Raw genomic sequence first — 19,963 nt, 5'->3', positions numbered from 1 at the left:
TCCTCTTCCTCTTCCTCTTCCTCTTCCTCTTCCTCTTCTTCTTCTTCTTCTTCTTCTTCCTCCTCTTCCTCTTCCTCTTCCTCTTCCTCTTCCTCTTCCTCTTCTTCTTCCTCCTCTTCCTCTTCCTCCTCTTCCTCTTCCTCTTCTTCCTCTTCCTCTTCTTCCTCTTCCTCTTCTTCCTCTTCCTCTTCTTCCTCTTCTTCCTCTTCCTCTTCCTCTTCTTCCTCTTCCTCTTCTTCCTCTTCCTCTTCTTCCTCTTCCTCTTCCTCTTCTTCCTCTTCCTCTTCCTCTTCTTCCTCTTCCTCTTCCTCTTCTTCCTCTTCCTCTTCCTCTTGCTCTTCTTCCTCTTCCTCTTCCTCTTCCTCTTCCTCTTCCTCTTCCTCTTCTTCTTCCTCTTCCTCTTCCTCTTCTTCCTCTTCCTCTTCCTCTTCCTCTTCCTCTTCCTCTTCCTCTTCCTCTTCCTCTTCCTCTTCCTCTTCTTCTTCCTCTTCCTCTTCCTCCTCTTCTTCTTCTTCTTCCTCCTCTTAATCCCCCCCACCCACCTCATTAACTGCTGAAGCTATGATGATTATTCCAAGGTGAGGAAGTTACTTTGTCTCTGAGCTCGGGCACGCAATCAAAATTTTAAAATATATAAAACATTAATCATTTTATTACAAAAATAAATCGAACATAAGTGTGGACTCAACCAAACCAGGCCAGGATCGTTGAGGGGGGTGGGGGGGGGGGGTGGAGAAAGGACAGAACCATTCCAAAAGCGATACATATCCAAACTATCCCCCAAACCAAATGAAACAAGTTTTAAAACAATTTCATAACAGGGATTTAATACATGCCAAAATAACAAAATATATAAAACACAAGTCTGAAGACGACGATGGTTCACGAGTGGTATTTGACGATGTAGATTGTTTCAGAAGTCAAGGATGAGACAATGTGATAATTTTTGACCAAGTTATAAAAATGATCAACATGATGTGGTACGAGTGACATGTTATTAGCTGCAAACTGTCGAAAACCCGGTTTGGTTCAACAACTTTCAAAATTTGACCTTTGCATAACCTTTAAAGGTCACAAAACAATGTTGTGGACATTAAAATAAGGAAACAGGATATGTGCTATAGCTTATTGGAGTTAGTTCGTCGAAGAAGGTCGAAAACCCGGTTCGATTCCCACAACTTTGAAAATTCGACCTTTGTGGCCTTTCAAGGTCAAAGGTCAAGGATTATGACCTTTGGTGCAAAACTTCCTCCAGAACATTCCAGGAACAATATAACGTCATGTAGGCTATATGGCATTTCACACTCATCGGATTATCCATACTTTGATGAAATTGGCGTAAAAACAAACTTGAAGGGGGCGCCACGGGCAAGGTGTTCGAGATAGAGCAAAATGGTTTCAAGACTTTAGGTGGGGAATGACCTCAAGATTATGCATAAAAAATATTGTCATCTGAGCTCTCAAAGTTTGGGGGGTCGTATGATTTTTATGTTAAAATTCGCAATTTTCTAATTTTTTTGACCTTATGACCTTGACCTTGGGACGAAAATGAAAAATCGGACAACGACAAGTTTTAGATAATTCATTTTGATATTCAAATACCGAAGAACCCATTCCATTCAGTCAATTCCCTCAGAGAAGATAGATTTTTAATCCGACTACCCCCTAAAAATGGCTATTTTTGTGCGTGGCTCCATCCACAATGGGCGTAGCACGCCCTCATCCAGGAAAACACAACTAGACATTGATATCGAACACATAACCAAGTTTCATCAAGATCGGATCAAAGTGCACGGAGTTATGCTCTGGACACACAGAGACACACAGACATAACGAATATCGTGGTCACTCTGGCTGGCGCTCGTGAACCAATTAAGCATTTTATTACTTTTAAAAAAATGCACAAACAAGAAAAACAAGTGAAATCCTTCAATACAACGTGTGTGGTGAAGCAAATGAGTACACTAATGTTATTGAAAGAACCACTTATCACTTTGCCACCAATATCTGCCATAATTGTAAGTAAATTTCAACTACTAATGCATGACGAAACACTTGTTTATGGCTAATATTAAAGAGAATGATGGCATAAGAAGAACTTAGCTTTCAGCGTTCGGCGTTCGGCGCGAAATGCCATGGTGGGTGGAAATGACGTCTTTCGTTCATTCGTACATGAGAGCGGAGCGTTTCTTGGTTTTTTTCCGTCAAGCAATAAATTCAATGGTTTTCACATATATAACACATTAGTTTCACAAATTTCCATTGAAATACTCGGGTATTTCCGTCAATTGTCGCCATTTCCGTCTAGGTTACGCACTGCCATCTACCGGACGGCCGTCATTGGCTCACTTGAGGCACGTGGGGGGCGGGGGGGGGGGACACCGGGGACATTTCAAACTCGGTGCAATTGTATACAGCGCACGCACTGTAAAAAAAACATTGAAACAAATGCAAAAACATACAGGGATGAAATCTCAAAAAAACAACCAAACAAGGTATGAATGACACCACATTATGATGCCACAGTATGACACCACAATCCTCATGGATTACCATCAAGACATCTTTTGACATTTTACTTTTGTTATGGGATTGTGATGGGTGAAGAAGAATAAGGATGAAGAAGAATAATAACAATGAAGAATGGCACATTGACACCACCATCCTCTTCTGGTTTAGCATCACGATATCTTTTGACGTTGTTCCATTCCACGCTACATACGAAATAAGAAGTGAGGAAGTTGTGATCCATCAGTTGCTCACTGTCAAGTTTGATAGCTTCAGAATTTCCGAATGATTGGAATTACATTCTCACCAAAAGGAATTTTGAGAGTCTCAGGTCGTTACATTGGGTTTTGACAAAGTATGGTCTCTTCAAAAAGTGAAATATTTGACTTTGGCAGATGAAAAAAAAAGGAAATTTTAATCACTTTAATATTTTTATTAGAATTATTAGTCACTTTCATATTTTTATTGGAATTATTAATCACTTTAATATTTTTATTAGAATTATTAATCACTTTAATATTTTTATTGCAATTATTAATCACTTTAATATTTTTATTAGAATTATTAATCACTTTAATATTTTTTATTAGAATTATTAATCACTTTAATATTTTTATTGGAATTATTAATCACTTTAATATTTTTATTAGAACTATTAATCACTTTAATATTTTTATTAGAATTATTAATCACTAATATTTTTATTGGAATTATTAATCACTTTAATATTTTTATTCGTCAAAACAAAGACGTTCCTTTCAGTTTACATAGAGTAAACATTTTTGTGGTTGATAACACTGCTCTGGTGGTGCTATTGGTGATATTGAATGATAAAATCTTATTCGTAAAATAAAGTTTTGAAGTCAAGCAACCTTGTGCGTGTATGTAGTGACGACTATTTTACTTTGATTTCCATACAAGACTCGGCCATCATCACCTTGAAGATATCCGTCCCACACTTTGTCAAGATTCCATGTAGAAAACAATATTTTGTGATGAAGCAGAAAATAACTGATTTTCTTTCTTCTGCAGCACAAGCACTGTGGGGAAGCACAATTCGCTGAGGGGCGGCTGTGCTGCTGATGCAGTGCCCCCTTTGGGTTGTGGCAGGAATATATGGAATTTGTCCAAGGTGCCGGCGATAGCTCGCCTACTCTTTCACAAAGGACACAGTGGGATCTCTAACGTCTACCAACTAATTCTGTCCCATTTAACGTCCATCCGAGAGACGACACACACATTGATGAATGCCAGAACACACACATTGATGAAGACGACACACACATTAGTTTGTTAGTTCCTCCCATCCCGCTTGGGAGATTAGGCTGCCACATTGGCTAATGCAATACTTCAAATTAAAGATAGGATGATTCGTAAAGTATATCATTTTGTGGATATGTTTGACAGTCAATATCATTTCAAGAAAAAGTACAACAGGCAACAGTTCTTTTATTGTATTGTGGTACGTGGTATGTGGTGGGGGATTGGGGGGCAGAGGGGAAGAAGGTAAAAGTAAAAGATTGGATTAATGATACCCCCAGCCACCCCATGGATTCCTCTGCTCCCTTTCCCCTCTCCCAGTTGAGCAATGCTCAGGGGTCAAAACGTCGGTCCTAAGCCCCTAGAGGTGAATCATTACTCCGTGTGTGCAGCGCAAAGCAGGGATAAGCAACTGGTTCACTGTCTGTCTGACTACAGACGTCAGTCTTTGATTGAGAGACGACCTAATTTCAATTGAATGCTATATTTTGAACACTGCAGAACATGAATCGGAACATGAATCGGAACACGAAGCTACAGTTTAGCAGTACTTTGGCTCTGAAATTGGCAAAATCGTACGGAATCTCATCCCAAGCACGTGTATGTGCACATAAGAGTAAGGTATGGTAATTTTTAAAAAATTCTGTCTGCCTGTGCGGCAGTGAAATCAAACTGAAAATCATTCCAAACAGGAAACACTGTTTTTAGGGACGTCATAAAGGACACAAACAACAGGCACAAATAACAACTAATGTAATGTGTCAAATAAGGTGGTGAAAAAGACGCTGCATCAACAGCGGTAAACAAATAAAATTTGTTTTTTCTCCTACGACCTTTAAACCGTTATTTTATTTCAATGTAATTATACACTTGAACACCACAACAGAAATCACCTTGTTGACACTTCCAAAAACTTGTAGTTTTGCAGTACTCGGACACAATTTTAACGCCATTTCAACCAATCAAATGTTCCGCTCGTGCTCTCGGCATTGGGGAATATCAAGGTTCAGACAAAATTGTTCCTCGTAAGAAATATAGATCGTGCTCAGAAACGCAAAGCAAGAGTTGAATAGGCCCTTCCGATGTCTTTTTCTCAAGACTGTGTGGGGTAAGGTGTTCTATGAACTCTTCAGTCATGTTGTTTAGTGGTGATTTCAATCTCAGTCTCAAATATAAATCCTGCCAATTACAAGTTATTTTTTTAACAGTGTGTTCATAGAAAGGTGATCTATGTTTTGGTTTTTTAAACCCCAATTGTCATTATCTAATAGGAGGGAACTGGGAAGGCAATGGCAAGCCACCCGGTATAACCCTTGCCAAGAAATTGCTTCAGCAGCACCGACGCTCTGTAACAGAGTGTGATACATCAGAATCAGAGATCGGTAGGGGTTAAAGTGCTGCGAAAGCACTTTGCTCGGCAAGATAAATGTTGGGTGGTTTGCCCGTGCCTCCATCTCACCAATATTGACACACAATGACCTCCTCTTTTTTGGAAAGCACCATGGAATTTTTAACACCATCAAGCAAGAGCTAGCAGATATTATGAGTTTATTAGATCATTACATTGGCATTTAAGTAAGACCGATTAGATTGAGAAAGGTCATTACGCTGGCATTTAAAGTGGGTGAGCCTTCAACCAGCATGGAGTCTCTGTATTTGTGAGCGTTGAAAAGGAAGACGATGCATTGTATGTACCGATGAAAGCCATTTCTTAAATGGACTTTTTTGAAAAACTGCCATCAGGGAGACGCTTTCGTACTCGGTCGATAAAAAAGGACATTTTCAAAAAGTCATTTGTGCCATGTGCAATTCAAGAGTTAGATTCAAATTCTAAGCCATTTTGCTGTTTCGTCCATCTTCCATATTTTTTACCCCGTTTTTTTATTCCTTTTGAAGTTTTATATATTTTTTCATGATGTTTAAATTTACGGAGTCACCAAAGAGGAATTTTCCTTGATACGGGACAATAAATATTATTATTTAAGGTATCTCTGGAAGGACCCTGCCTGCAAACCACCAGGTCAATTTGTTTAATTATAGTCGGATCATATTGTTATGGGAATCAAACCCAGACTCGAAAGCAAGCTCTACACCTCTGAACAGAGCAAGATTAAGAGATTGTGGGGCCCTTGGCCTTTTTTGTCTAAAACAGTGTTATTTTAAACACAGCACAGGGTGATATGTTCTATGAACTGTCTAGTTATCTATTTAATTACCTGTATATGCAGTGATGTATTTGTCTCTTCAAATTTAGTTACGTGGAGATTGACCAAGGCCTCATCCTGAAGCCTTCGGCGCATGGGGCCCTGCCATAGCCTAACTGGCCTGTGCCTGAATCTGGCCCTGCCTCTGACACCTTGTAAAAAAATGCTAAAACTTTCCTGATATTCATGGTTATACGTTACGTTTAAAGTCCTTTTTTGGAAAAGTTTTCGGAAAGTGCCGTGCGGATGTATTTTAGGAGGTGTCACAACCTCTCAAGGTTTATAGTGATCCGAACACTTCAGATTGCTTCTACACATACAGGGGGAAAGATGCTTAAAATAACATACATAAAACATTCAAACAATATATACATTTCTGATAATCACTTTATTCAGAGGTACGCTCGCACATTGTGCAGGTACGTGCACAGCTCGTAAATCGGCTCAACTTAATAACAACCCCTCAAAGAGGTCCTTCCATAAACAGTGCGGCTTACATCAAAGTAAGCAGAATAGTTTAAATAACGAAGAAACGTAGTTTAAACGCCCCCCTCCAAAAACAAACAAACAAAAAAAATGAACTTGAATACCAGTTCAACAAATGCGCTGAAAGTGCATGAACAAGTGCCAACATCATATTATATAGCAAGCAGAATAGTTTAAACAATTCAAAGAAAGGTAGTTTAAACAGTAATACACAAGTGAACTTTGAACAGCTCACAAAAGGCCCTGATCGGAGTGGTGCTTACATATAAATAAACAGAATCGTTGAAACAACGAAGAAATGACGATGAACTCTTGCAAAACGCAAGGTACTTGTGTACCATATTTACCATGGTGACACATTGCACATGGAATTTCCTGGAAATCCACGTAGCATATAAGGGTTAAAGTACAGTTGGGTTATATAGTTTATAACCACAACTATATAATACTTAAGACATATAAAAGCTTACACATATAGCAATGAAAATCATGCGAATAAATAACGATTCACTCATTACAATGAATGATGTGCTGTCATCACACAGCCACCCTTTGACCCTCTCGACAACATGCAGTGTGTTCACCCACACCATCACACAAAATCTCCTCCAAAGAAGAAACATTACAAAAAGTGACATTCTACAGAATGTACCAAACAACTGACCCACAGGGTCAAAGAGTCATTGAAATGACGCCTCAGCGTTTCTATGTTGTAAAGAATTGAGTTTTCTTGTCCGCTCAGCAGACAAAGGAACAGAATAGGTCCTGTGATGACAATACACCGTCACCAGGGCCTCCAGACGGTCTTGTCGTTGTCCAGAGTTTTGCAGAGACCTCCTGCAGGAGACATCACGCGGTGCTTTCCCAAGCAGGTTTCTTGAATCGACGTGATGTTAGCCACATCTTCGAAAGGGAAGCGCCGTGGTTTACCCACGGTCGTGTCCACGGCGTCTTTCGCGGGCAGGAGCTCTTGGTCACAGGTAAGACGACGGTGGATCTGGAGTGCATCTGTACCATTCTCCAGGCCTCGTAAGGGGGAAAAGACATCATCTGTGGACAGAGCAAGTCATAGAGATTAGTATCCATGTTCAATGCGGCAAATATTTAAACATATCATGGGAATCCAGTTGAACAATTAACTTTTAAAACTTCTCAGGAAGTTCTGAAGTTTATTCTGAGGCTAAATTACAACTTTCTGAACCATATCAAAGAAGTCATGGGCATTACAATCTGTAAGAAAAAAAAATAAACTTCAGAACTTCCTCAGCCATGTTAAAGAGAATGAAACTGAATAATTTAGATTTGAAGGAAAAGTAAAAGGCAATTGAAGTTGCAAAACTCATTGCAAAAAATAGGATTTGAATATTTACCGACTGGCTCTTTGCACGTCACATCTTGGAGATATTTGACCGTCAGTTCAAGGATGTCAGCTTTCTCCAGTCGAGATTGTGGAAGAGACTGCAAGGCAAGTACACCGTACATCATTAGACGCTGCAGTATACGTAGACCATGCACCAAACGTGTCAGCACACGCACCGAGTTGATATCACCCCATGCATATTGCATTTCGTGATTCCTTACCTCGTGTTTCGTTGTTTCCAGGATAATGGACTTGAGCTGATTGAGGAGTTCATTTATACGGTCCCTGCGTTTCTTTTCCACCAGTGGCTTGCGTATCTGAGGAAGAATAAAGAACATCAAATTTGAACTCACGCTAGTTGTTATGACAAGTGCAAGCAAGAAAGAAAGAAAGAAAGAAAGAAAGAAAAAAATCAGGCCTGAATCACAAAGAACATCTTTTCTGAAGTCGTACCTTCCGATAGTGTTGTGGTGTGGCAGGAAGAGAGTAAAATTGTCCAGTTTGCGACATATTGGAAGATTTTGGAGAGCTTTCCAAGGCCTTTGAGCTGTTAGAAAAGCACAGGTCGGATGTGGACTTTGGTTGGAGATGGCCCTTTATATAAGGGGATTTGGCGTACCTTCTGCCTCCCTCCCACCTTCCCACCATCCCTGCAGGGGCTCCTTTTCCCCCCGAAAGATTTGCACCGATAGTATTGTCCCAGGAATGTTCCCACAGCGTATCCACCAATGAGCTGCGTGAGAAAGGCCTGTTTTCCACCATCAAGAACATCTGTCGAGGGGTCCGGGTACTTGTGGCCTTGTAATGACTAACCCTCCCCTACTCTTGGTGCAACCTCACGCCCAGGTCTATTGAAAGCTGGTGGGAAAGGGGAGAGTCACTGATTATCTCCACGGAGTTGATATCGATCGAGGATTCGTTTGGTCGTTCAACCCGTTCCCATCATGTCATCTTATTCCCAGCACCCCCTCCTCACCCCCAAAATACTCGTCCCCTTTCATCTATATACTCATTGACTTTCACGAACACTAGCTTGTGCCAAACGTCCTCTTGCTTCGAGAGCTTTCAAGCCCACAATATTCCTCCCAGATCATTTGTAACTTTCAAATATTATAATTTACATGGAGCATATTCATTAATTTGTACACAGAAAATGGTAAAGATGTACACAGAAAAAACAAAGATGGTAAAGTTTAGGGCAGAGGTAAAAGTTAACAGTCAGCAGGTATATGTATATACATAGTTATCCGCACCATGTCGAAAAAATGCCTGAGATTCTCCAAGCTCCCTGTTTTGGAGAAAAAGAATAGGAGGCATTACTTTTCAACATGCATACACACACACACACACACACACACACACACACACACACACACACACACACACACACACACACACACACACACACACACACACACACACACACACACACACACACACACACACACACTATATGATGGTATTGTGGTTATTAATATGCAATAAAGCATTTTAATATCATATTAAAATTTACCCATTATTTGTTTGCCAGTCTATTCAAAAGGATGGATTAATTGTTGTGTTTCATGTTTTCTTTGTCTGCAATGGGGAAATTTTGTGTCCTTTTTAAAATGTAAGGTGTTGGTTGATGCTGACGGTTTAAAGAGAATGACATTTTGGCGCCTTTTTTAAGGAGACGTCGTTGAATGTGCTGCGTTGGGGTGGGATTTGGGATGGGGCGAGGGGGATGGAGGGTATTGTGGACATGTGGGTGAGGGGTGGGAGGACGAGGGCACGTTTATCGTGGTTGTTTGTTTGACGTGGGAGAGAATGAAATTGAGCAGAAGGGACTTTTTACCCCCATCGGAGGCATTCCTGTGGACACGCGTCGGTCAGTTCCCAAATTTCTCCCCCCCCACTCCCATTTATTTCAATAATGACTTTCTGGTTGTTTGTACATGCCATAAAGTTTGCAAAAATAATTTTAGCTGCTCAGTAATAAAAAAAAAAAATTCAGCTAACTGTTACAACCAAGACTGATAAATTATGAAACATAATAGTTCAACAGGTGCAAGTTTCTTGCAGTTTGTGCCAAAATTCAAAGGTCTGCTTTGAAAAGCAAATGAGCTGATGTCGGAGATTCCAGTCCAGGCGGTCAGCATTGATTCCACAAAACGTGCCATACGAGGCAAAGATACCTCCTTTAAAGTACTAGAATCCAGATGTTAAGCAGCAGCAGCAGCAGCAGAAGAAAGTATTAAAAAAAGAAGGCATTATAAACACTGTCACTTCACATCAAAGCATTCTCCCGCGCTTCCCCCATCCCTTCTTTCAGGGCTCTAAGTACCCCGTCCCACGGTGATTGTGGACGCACACCTCCTGCGTGCCACTTGGGTGCAGCTGTCCCTTTTTTGTGTTGCGGGACGAGGGGTGGAGAACGTGCCCGAGGAGCGCTTTGTGAAAGGCCTGGAGCTTGTGGGAAAGTTGCTTCCCCTCCTTTCCCGGCACATGACCCACGCGTGGATCGCCAATTAGGCACGACCATATCCGCCGGCAGTTCCTAATGAGGATCCCCCTTCCTGAAGATAGTTACTCCCTCCTGACATTCACGTCATCGTGGTTTGATTTCTGCTTGATGGTTCATGGGTGTGCATGGAGGTGGTGGTGGTGGATTATGGTGCTGTTCTAGTGGAGATTAGAATCACAGCAATGGCTTGTTATATATCTGTACCCATTATCTTCTTTATTCTGGAAGTAATTTTTTGAATTACCTTTTGAAATAATTTCTTTAAAACTGCATGGTGGAGTTGGAAACACCAAAGTTTTCATTTCTATCAAAACAACTATTTCCAAGAAGATGATTTTAAAATGTACCCTTCATAATAATGATTCATCCATGTTACTTTACATTTCAACAGTGGCTCAGTAAGAGAAACTTCAGGAAATTTCATGCAGATTGTAATGCCACAACTTCTTTAATATGGTTCAGAAAGTTGTAACTTGGCCTCAGAATAAACTTATGAACTCCTTATAGTCATGTTAAAGAAAATGAAACCGAATAACTTGGATGTAAAATGTAAAAGTAACTTCACGTAAAAGTTGTAAAAATTCTGAGAATCAAATGATGGTGCTTGCGACTCGGCAATCCAAACTTGAAGAGAACAAAGTGATTGTTAAACCGACCTTGGAAATATGTGATTTCATGATCATATATGATGACATGCATGTTCATTTACAACAGCCTATATATTTGACAGATCACAACAAAAAGGGGCAAATAATTTATTTTCATTTCATTCGTTTTTATTGTCTCGGTGAAACATGGAAACATTTTCATTCACTGGCAATTCAATTCAAAAAGGGTGCCTCACACCCTTTCCACATTGAACTGGGCACAAATGATAGTCGAAAATGACGTCACGAGGTAAATGGAGCATGAATACAAATGTCTGAATGATTAAAACAAAAACAACGAGATTGGCACTCGATAGAGCATATACGTCCATCATGCAATGCCTGATCCAGTAGAACAGTGCTTCTCAAACTGTCTGATGTTGCGGACCAGCAGGTTTTTTTCCCCAATATGCTAGGGACCGGTACCATATTATTATTTGTTTGAACACCCGTAGTAATATTAATTTATACCGGAAAAATATAAAAAATATAATGAATATAATAAAAGTTGACACATTTTTTAATATATATTTTGTAAACGAGTAATACAGTATTACAATATAAAAAAAATCAAACAAGCAAAGCCTTCAAACATAGTTATTATAAACAAATGTATACCGGTATATAAGTAATAAAATGAAAAATTATAATGAATAAGGTAGGTTGTAAAAATTATATATTTTAGTTATCTTAAACTCCAGTGAATAAAGACATTAAAATAAAAGTTGACACATTTTTTAATATATATTTTGTAAACGAGTAATACAGTATTACAATATAAAAAAAATCAAACAAGCAAAGCCTTCAAACATAGTTATTATAAACAAATGTATACCGGTATATAAGTAATAAAATGAAAAATTATAATGAATAAGGTAGGTTGTAAAAATTATATATTTTAGTTATCTTAAACTCCAGTGAATAAAGACATTAAAAGAAAGATTGAAAGGAAATAGGTAACATTTCATTGAAGCCAACTTTGAAAATGTCATAATGTTAAAATATGAAATTGATGATATAGGCATGTTAAATCCTTAACTCTTACTAATGTGAAAGGTGAGCCTGCTTCTTCTTTGTCAGCTTATCCAATCGTGGTTCAATTGAGGACAGTGCCACACACAATGGAGAATGAATATCCACACTATTCCTGTACTTTGTCTTCATGATGCTTATGGTTGAGAAGCCAGTCTCACAGAGGTTGGTTGAAGGAAATGTGAGAAGAGTTTTCAGAGCAATTTCAGTGAGCTCAGGATATTCTGCTTTCACTTTTATCCAAAAAAGAAGCAAGTGCTGTTGTAGTTTCGAAACTCCTCTTCAATCCTTCGTCAGCAGACGGCTCCAACAATTTATCCTCCATAGTGACACCTAAGTCATCTCTCAATGGCATAAACGGATTTCGGATCCATTCATTCCCTTTCCATGGATCTTGTTCTTCTGGAAAGTAATGCTGAAAACGTTCTGCAAAATTCGTCAAGTGTTCTCTAATGACATTTCATAGAGATGTAACATTAATGTCTTCTCCTGCATCAGCGATGACTGCCGCTAATTGGTGAAACATGTCATAACAATCTCTTGACACTCGACTCTTCCATGCTTCAAGCTTTCGTTTTTGTCCGTCGATCTTGTCTGTCGTTGTAAAACACGAAGCCATCCTTCCCTGCATGGAGGTGTTGAGATCATTAAAGATGACAAAGATATCAGCCAAATAAGCCAGCTTGGCTAACCAATTCACATCTCGGAACAATTGTGACCAGTTTGGTTTTTTGTCCTAAAGAAACTCGGCCAGTTCGTTTCGTAGTTCAAATACTCTTGACAGGACTTTTCCCCTTGATAACCAACGTACATCGGCATGCAATAGGAGCTGTTTATGATCAGCTCCCATATCATCACATAATGCAGCGAATTGTCTCGAATTTAGAGCATTTGCCTTTGCATGATTCACAATTTTTACAACCTCGCTGAGCACACTGTTTAGTTCTGTTGACATTTTTTTTGTTGCAAGACTTTCTCGGTGAAGGAAGCAGTGCGTTGACTTGCATTCTGGGGCAAGTGCCTTTATCTAGGTAACCACTCCTGAATGCAGTCATATCATTGCGGCAGCACCATCAGAACATACACCTACGCAAAACTTCATATCCAACCCACATTTGTTCACGATGTAGTCGCTCACAGTCTTGAACACTTCAGAACTAGTTGTTTTTGTTAGTAGTGAAGCAGAGAAAAAAAAAACTCTTCCTTCAAATCACCCTCATGTTTAAAGCGCACATACATCATCAGAATTGCCATATTAGCAACGTCTGTACATTCATCAAGCTGCAAAGAAAAGTACTTTGCTAACTTAATCTGTCCTATGAGTTGATCTTCCATATCCTAAGCCAGATCTTGAATTCGTTGAGTTTCGTGTCATTTGAAAGTGGCACCTGAGCCACTTTCCTTGCAGCCACCTCACCCAGCATTTCCATGCAGACATCTTTAATACAGCCTATCACGAGCGTCTCACCGATTGTGTATGGCTTTTTAGCCTTAGCAACTCGAAGTGCTACTTTATAAGAAGCCCGCAAAGCACAAGTATTGATGTGTGACACTTCAAAGATCTGTTTGGCAGCCTTTTAAATCAACATGCTTTCTTTCAAATAACTCTTTCGACTTTGAACTCATTTCTTTATGTTTTGTATTTAAATGCCTCTTGAGGTTTGATGGCTTCATTGAGTCGTTAGCCAACACATCACAAATAACACACTGCGGTTTTGGCACTCCCCCATCATTTGTGGCTACAAAACCGAATTGAATGTATGAGGAGGATCAGCAACCGGATTTCTCGGCTTGATAAACATGTTCATTGGGCCTCGCTTCGCCGTCTGTAAATTAGAGATAAAAATAATTCATGTAAATTCCATAACCCTGCAATGATGGACTGAAATAATGCTTATTTGTAATATTTGAATTGTTTATAGTAGAATCAGTGCAAATAGGTCAGGTCAGGTATGGGAGCATGTGCCAGAACAGCACGTCGCTGCGTCCACTTTCCGCCGGTACTCCAGGGGCCTCCGTCTGGCTATCCCGCAGGCAGATGCCAGGCCCATCCCTATCTCCTTGAGATGATGGTCAACCTGTTGCAACCATGAGGCACGTGGTCGACCCACTGGCCTCCTCCACTCATGAGACTCCCTCGCTGAGAGAATCTGGTGAGCAGGATCAGAGTCAGGAAAACGAGCCACATGTCCATACAGCCGCAACTGACGCTCACGGACTATGCAGGTAACAAATCTCATCCGAGTCTCTCTCAGCAACCGCTCGTTGGACACAAAATCCGACCAGCGATAGCCAAGGATTCTCCGAAGAGACCTGGCACCAAAGGAATTAAGTCTCCGTCTCAGATCCTTGGTCAGAGTCCAGGTCTCGCACCCATAGAGCAAGACTGGAAGTACCAAGGACCTGAAGACTCGGACTTTCGTCCTCCCGCACAGGTACCGGCAGCGCCACACCCCATGATCCAGTGAATCCATGACTCCCCAGGCCCGACCCAGACGTCTATTGACCTCTGACTCACAGCCAGCAGAGACATGAATATCACTGCCAAGGTAAGTGAATCTCTCCACGACCTCAACATCCTCACCACAAACAGACACAGACAGGACAGCAGCATCCAAGATGTCACCGAAAGCCTGGATCTTAGTTTTGACCCAAGAAACCCGTAATCCCAGCGGCTCCGACTCCTCATTCAGCACCTCGAGGGCCCCCAAGAGGATGTCTAAAGTCTCCGCAAAGATGACTGCATCATCTGCAAAGTCAATGTCCGAGATCTTGACATTCCCAAATGACGCACCGCAACTTGATCTCTCCGACATCCTCCCTAGAATCCAGTCCATACAAGTGCTGAAAAGTGTGGGGGCAAGTACACATCCCTGACGAACTCCAGTAACAACTGGAAATAAGTCAGAGATGGTACCACCACACTTCACAGCACTCTCAGTACCAGAGTAGAGTTCAGACATCAGATCGATCAGTTTTGGTGGCACCCCACGAAGACCAAGAATCCTCCAGAGGACATCCCGATTCACTGAATCGAACGCTTTACAGAGATCAACATAGGCTGCAAGCAGCCCCTGCCGAAACTCTCGTCTGCGTTCTGTGAGGACCCGAAGAGCAAGGATACGGTCAATCGTTGACCTCTTTGGTGTAAAGCCTGACTGCTCTGGACGCTGGTGCTCAAGCAGATGGTGGCGAACCCTATCGAGAATTATCTGAGCAAAGACCTTGCCCGGCACTGAGAGCAGCGTCACCCCTCGGTAGTTGTTGCAGTCTTGGCGATCACCCTTCCCTTTCCAGAGAGGGACAACAAGGCCCCTCTTCCAGTCAGTTGGGATGATGCCTGTGTTCCAGGCAGAGCACAAAACTGCATGCAACGACACGAGTGCAGCATTTCCACCAGCCTTGAGAAGTTCAGCATGGATGCCACAGATCCCTGGAGCTTTGTCCCGTTTCAACTGGTTCACCGCAGCCCGTGTTTCCACAAGCGTAGGTGGACCACAGTTGATTCGAGGGTCAGCAACAGGGATTGTAACACCCTTGACGTCCAACTCGACAGTTGGGGGATCAGCCTGGTACAACCGCTCAAAGTAACCGGCCCAGCGGGCCTTCACTTCAGACTCCTCTGTCAAGAGCCTACCACTCTCTGCTCGAACTGCAGTGCTCCGAGGGATGGGCTTGGATGAACGCAATGCGCGAATTCCCCTGTAAGCGGGACGAGAATCACCTGTCCACAGGTGATGCTCTACCCCCTCACAGATTCCTCGCACATAGGCCTCCTTGTCCACCCTCAGTGCACGTACAGTTTTACGCCTCAGCTCCCTGAACAGCTCAGCTCTGCCATTCAGCCTGGCCCTGCGACTCTGGTCAATGGTATCCAGTGTCCCTTGAGAGACAAAATTCTTCTTTGCCCTGCGGTGAGCTCCAAGGCATCCACCGGCAACATCAAGGACGGTGGTCTTGAAGGCGCTCCACAACTCTTCAGGACCCCCCAAAGCACCCAGAACCCCCAAGTGTCCACTCAGCCTGTTCGCAAACTCCTCAGCTACTCTCTCATCCCTGAGCTTGGCAACATCCAGCCTCGGCTGGGATGGTACCATTCTCCAGGATTTAAGATGCAGCTTTAGAGTTGCTACAACAAGCCTGTGGTCAGTATTGAGGAACTGAGCACTCCGGTAGACCCTGCAGTTCTGGATCATCCTCCAACAACCGTCAATGAGGACATGGTCAATCTCCTTTGCCACACCGCCAGCGTTGGAATACCAAGTCCAGCGATGAGCTTGTGGGCGCTGAAACCATGAACCAGCCACCCTAAGTCCATGACTTCTTGCAAAGTCAAGGAACTTAGTGCCATTCTGGTTCATAGTTCCTCACCCATGGGGACCAACACACACCTCATAACCGTCCCTATCAGTTCCAGTCGATGCATTGAAATCCCCCAAGACTAGAAGTGTATCTCGTCTGGGGCACTGATCAACCACAGACTCGAGCTTGGCGTAGAATGCATCCTTCACGGTGAGATCACTCGCCTCAGTCGGAGCATAAACAGAGACCAGGGAAATGACACCTAAGGAGTGACGAATCCTTAATCTCATAATACGCTCGTTGACCGGTGTTACCTCAATTATCATTGGGGTCAGCTTATTGGACACAGCTACAGCAACTCCTTGGGTATGGTAACCATCAGAGCGACCAGACCAATAGTAGGTGTAACCACCCACCATTATCTCTCCGCAATCCGGTCTCCGAACCTCAGAGAGAGCTGCAATCCCAATGTCCAAACGCTTGAGCTCAGATGATAACAGAGACAGGTGATCATCCTCTCTTAGGGATAGGACATTCCAGGCACCCACCCGAAGGGACCACCTCAGGTTAACCCAAGGAGACCGCCGTCTGGTGGACGACACCTCAGCACCACTCCGACACACTCTCCCGCAATCTGACTCAGGGATGTTACCCCGTGGTTTCCCTCCCATCAAAGATTGGGGGTCCCGAAGGCTTTGCCCCAATCCCGTCATCCGGTCATCCGGTGAGCTGCCCTGCGAAGGGAAGCTGCACAGGAGGTACTCCCACGGAGTGGGTTTTCAGATTTTTTTTGCGTTTTTGCGTTTTGTGGAATGAAGGGTTTTACGGTGGCCAGAGTGCAAATCCTGCCACCAACCTCCTAATAAGAAGTAACCCAACTGCAGGAGGACGTCCGCAGACACAGTTGGGCACTAGATATGGATGGCCGTTGGCTCACAAGGAGCTCCTCCGCCCTTTGACAGGTTTTGTTTTTAATCCTGCTGGGTGTCCATATCCAAACACCCTCCTCACCAGAAAACCTGGTGGGGGAGACGGTTTAGTCGCCGACAACCCGACCATGGAACAGGTTAGTACAGGTTTACATGGTACCTGTAGCAGGTCACAGATCGAACCTGACCTGACAGACTGAATATAAAATAGAATATATAAAAATATAACTGAATATAACATAGTGCAAATAGAATATAAAAAAAAAATGAACAATACAATAAAATTCGAAACAAAAGATAATTAAAACAACCTCTAGTGATAATAGCTTCAAAAATCAATATTTCCATTAAACCTATGTTATTTTCCAACCTTTACCTGAGTCCCACAGTCAATGCGTGCGAAATTATAATGAGATACCAAGAGTCCCGATTGGACAGGTCCTGAATGGGTCCGCCCCTTTCTGGGCAGGATTTCGGCCAGGCCGGGAAAGCCCGCCCACTCTATGCGTGTTTGAGGAAGGTGAACGGTGGTACAGCCAAGAAGATATTGGAACGTTTGGGGAAGCTGAGGAACTGGAACTGCTGCAAGATTTTTCCTTGGAAACACGAGGCTCCAGAGACGCAGGTGGACAGTGGATCATGATGGGGGATGGGAGATAAAGATTTATTACCCAAACTAAAAAAAAACATCGCAACACACCCCAGTGTTTCCCACTAAACACAAGGAAGGGATCTGTCTACACATATACTTAACGGCATAACTGATTTGGGACAACTGTATGTTTGGATGCTTATGGTTCCGAGAACCATAACACATGAATAACTTTACTACTGTTGGTATTAGGAGTTTGTTTTAAGCAGTTTTTCTATAATATAAATAAACAATACGAATATTTTAAAACTTTCATGACAACTGTACAATTATAATTACACCCATTTTGGCAAAACAAAAGAGCACCTCCTGGAAACTCCGCTGAAATTCACATTATATTACCTTCACGTTCGGTTCTGGTATAAAACTTCCAACGTTGACAGACTTCTCTCCCTCGTATTTTGAATTTGTTGGCTTAAATATATTATTTTTTCAAGATTTCATACATTTTAAGTTTGTACATGACATGGTATATATTATGATAATGTGAAACTGGAAACTCGCCGCGGACCGGCAGTCGATGACTCGCGTACCGGCACCGGTCTGCGTACCACCACTTTGAGTAGCACAGATCTAGATGATGCAGTCATCTTTGCAGAGACTCTAGATATCCTTTTGCTGGCCCTCCATGTGCTGAACGAGGAGTCGGAGCAGCTAGGATTCCGGGTTTCCTGGGTCAAAACTAAGATCCAGGCTTTCAATGACATTTTGGATGCTGCCATCTTGTCTGTACCTGTTTGTGGTGAGGATGTTGAGGTCACGGAGAGATTCACTTACCTTGGCAGTGATATTCATGTCTCTGCTGGCTGTGACCCAGAGGTCAACAGACGTCTTGGTCGGGCCTGGGGAGTCATGGATTCACTGGATCATGGGGTGTGGCGCTGCCGGTAGCTGTGGAGGAGGACGAAAGTCCGAGTCTTCAGGTCCTTGGTGCTTCCAGTCTTGCTCTATGGATGTGAGACTTGGACTCTGACCAAGGATCTGAGACGTAGACTTTATTCCTTTGGAACCAGGTCTCTTCGGAGAATCCTTGGCTATCGCTGGTCGGACTTTGTGTCCAACGAGCAGTTGCTGAGACAGGCTCAAATGAGATTTGTTACTTGCATAGTTCGTGAGCGTCAACTGCAGCTGTATTGACATGTGGCTCGTTTTGCTGACGTTGATCCAGCTCACCAGATTCTTTCAGTGAGGGAGCCTCGTGAGTGGAGGAGGCCAAATGGGCCGACCACGTGCCTCGTAGTTGCAGCAGATTGATAAGTATCTCAAGGAGATGGGGATGGGCCAGGCATCTGCCTGCGGGATGGCCAGCCTAAGGCCCCTGGACTACCTGCGGAAAGTGGACGCAGCGACATGCTGCTCTGGTGCATGCTGCCATACCTGATCTGACCTGACCCAAAACGTGGGGGACCTGGAGCATCAGATCCTTGTTGTTGGAAACACACAGCTCCTTTATGCTTCGGAGCAGTGTTTTATCTACTCAGTTACACATGCCACCCGAATCATCCATCAAGAGTGTGAAAAATGAATGTTACACTGTACTGGACTGTACCACGCTTATGGTTGGGTTGGGAATTTAACCAAGGTCAGATATAGAATCGCTATTTTTCTATCTGCCTTTTGCATGATGGAATTTCGATTAGAAATAATTCAACCCAACAAAAAGGAAAGATAACTCTTTGAATTGACTATTGCTGACGTGCAACATCGGAGCAGTACTTTGGTCGAGTTCCAGATCCACCCTTAACGTTTGATTTCAATGTAGAATCACAAACACCACCTCTTAGCGTTGCTTAGCAACCCATCATAATGTAAACAATAGGTTTGTTTAATAACTTTTGAACATTAAAAATTACTGCAGTTGTAAACTGTTAAATTAAATATGTAATTTTTCAGCATGTGAGCGATAACTTGCCTACTCTTTGTGAAAGACGCCGTGGAATCATCAACATCCAGCAAATAGTGCCGGCAGATGGGACGTCCAGTCAAACATCCACGAGAAGGACGATGCCCTGCCTGTGAGACACCATGGTGACCTCGAGACCGTCCTACCAGCTCCACTTCCAAAATAAGACAGCCA

At 42.5% G+C, this 19,963-nt stretch overlaps 1 protein-coding gene across 1 annotated transcript; it reads right to left on the bottom strand.

The window, feature by feature from the left end:
* Window positions 1-6,339: 6,339 nt before the first annotated feature.
* On the bottom strand, window positions 6,340-8,605 carry LOC147018739 (transcription factor HES-2-like). Its single transcript, XM_085898766.1, has 4 exons — window positions 8,272-8,605; window positions 8,040-8,135; window positions 7,829-7,916; window positions 6,340-7,508 (listed from the first exon to the last, which is right to left on the bottom strand). The coding sequence occupies exons 1-4, from the start codon at window positions 8,587-8,589 to the stop codon at window positions 7,243-7,245; spliced, it is 768 nt and encodes a 255-aa protein (XP_085754892.1). The 5' UTR covers window positions 8,590-8,605; the 3' UTR covers window positions 6,340-7,242.
* Window positions 8,606-19,963: the final 11,358 nt, after the last annotated feature.

This window comes from Eptatretus burgeri, chromosome 10 (genome assembly GCF_056783735.1).
Source record: "Eptatretus burgeri isolate ZD-2024b chromosome 10, Ebu_testis_v1, whole genome shotgun sequence".
Lineage (NCBI taxonomy): Eukaryota > Metazoa > Chordata > Myxini > Myxiniformes > Myxinidae > Eptatretus > Eptatretus burgeri.
This window is presented reverse-complemented; position numbering and strand designations above follow the sequence as displayed.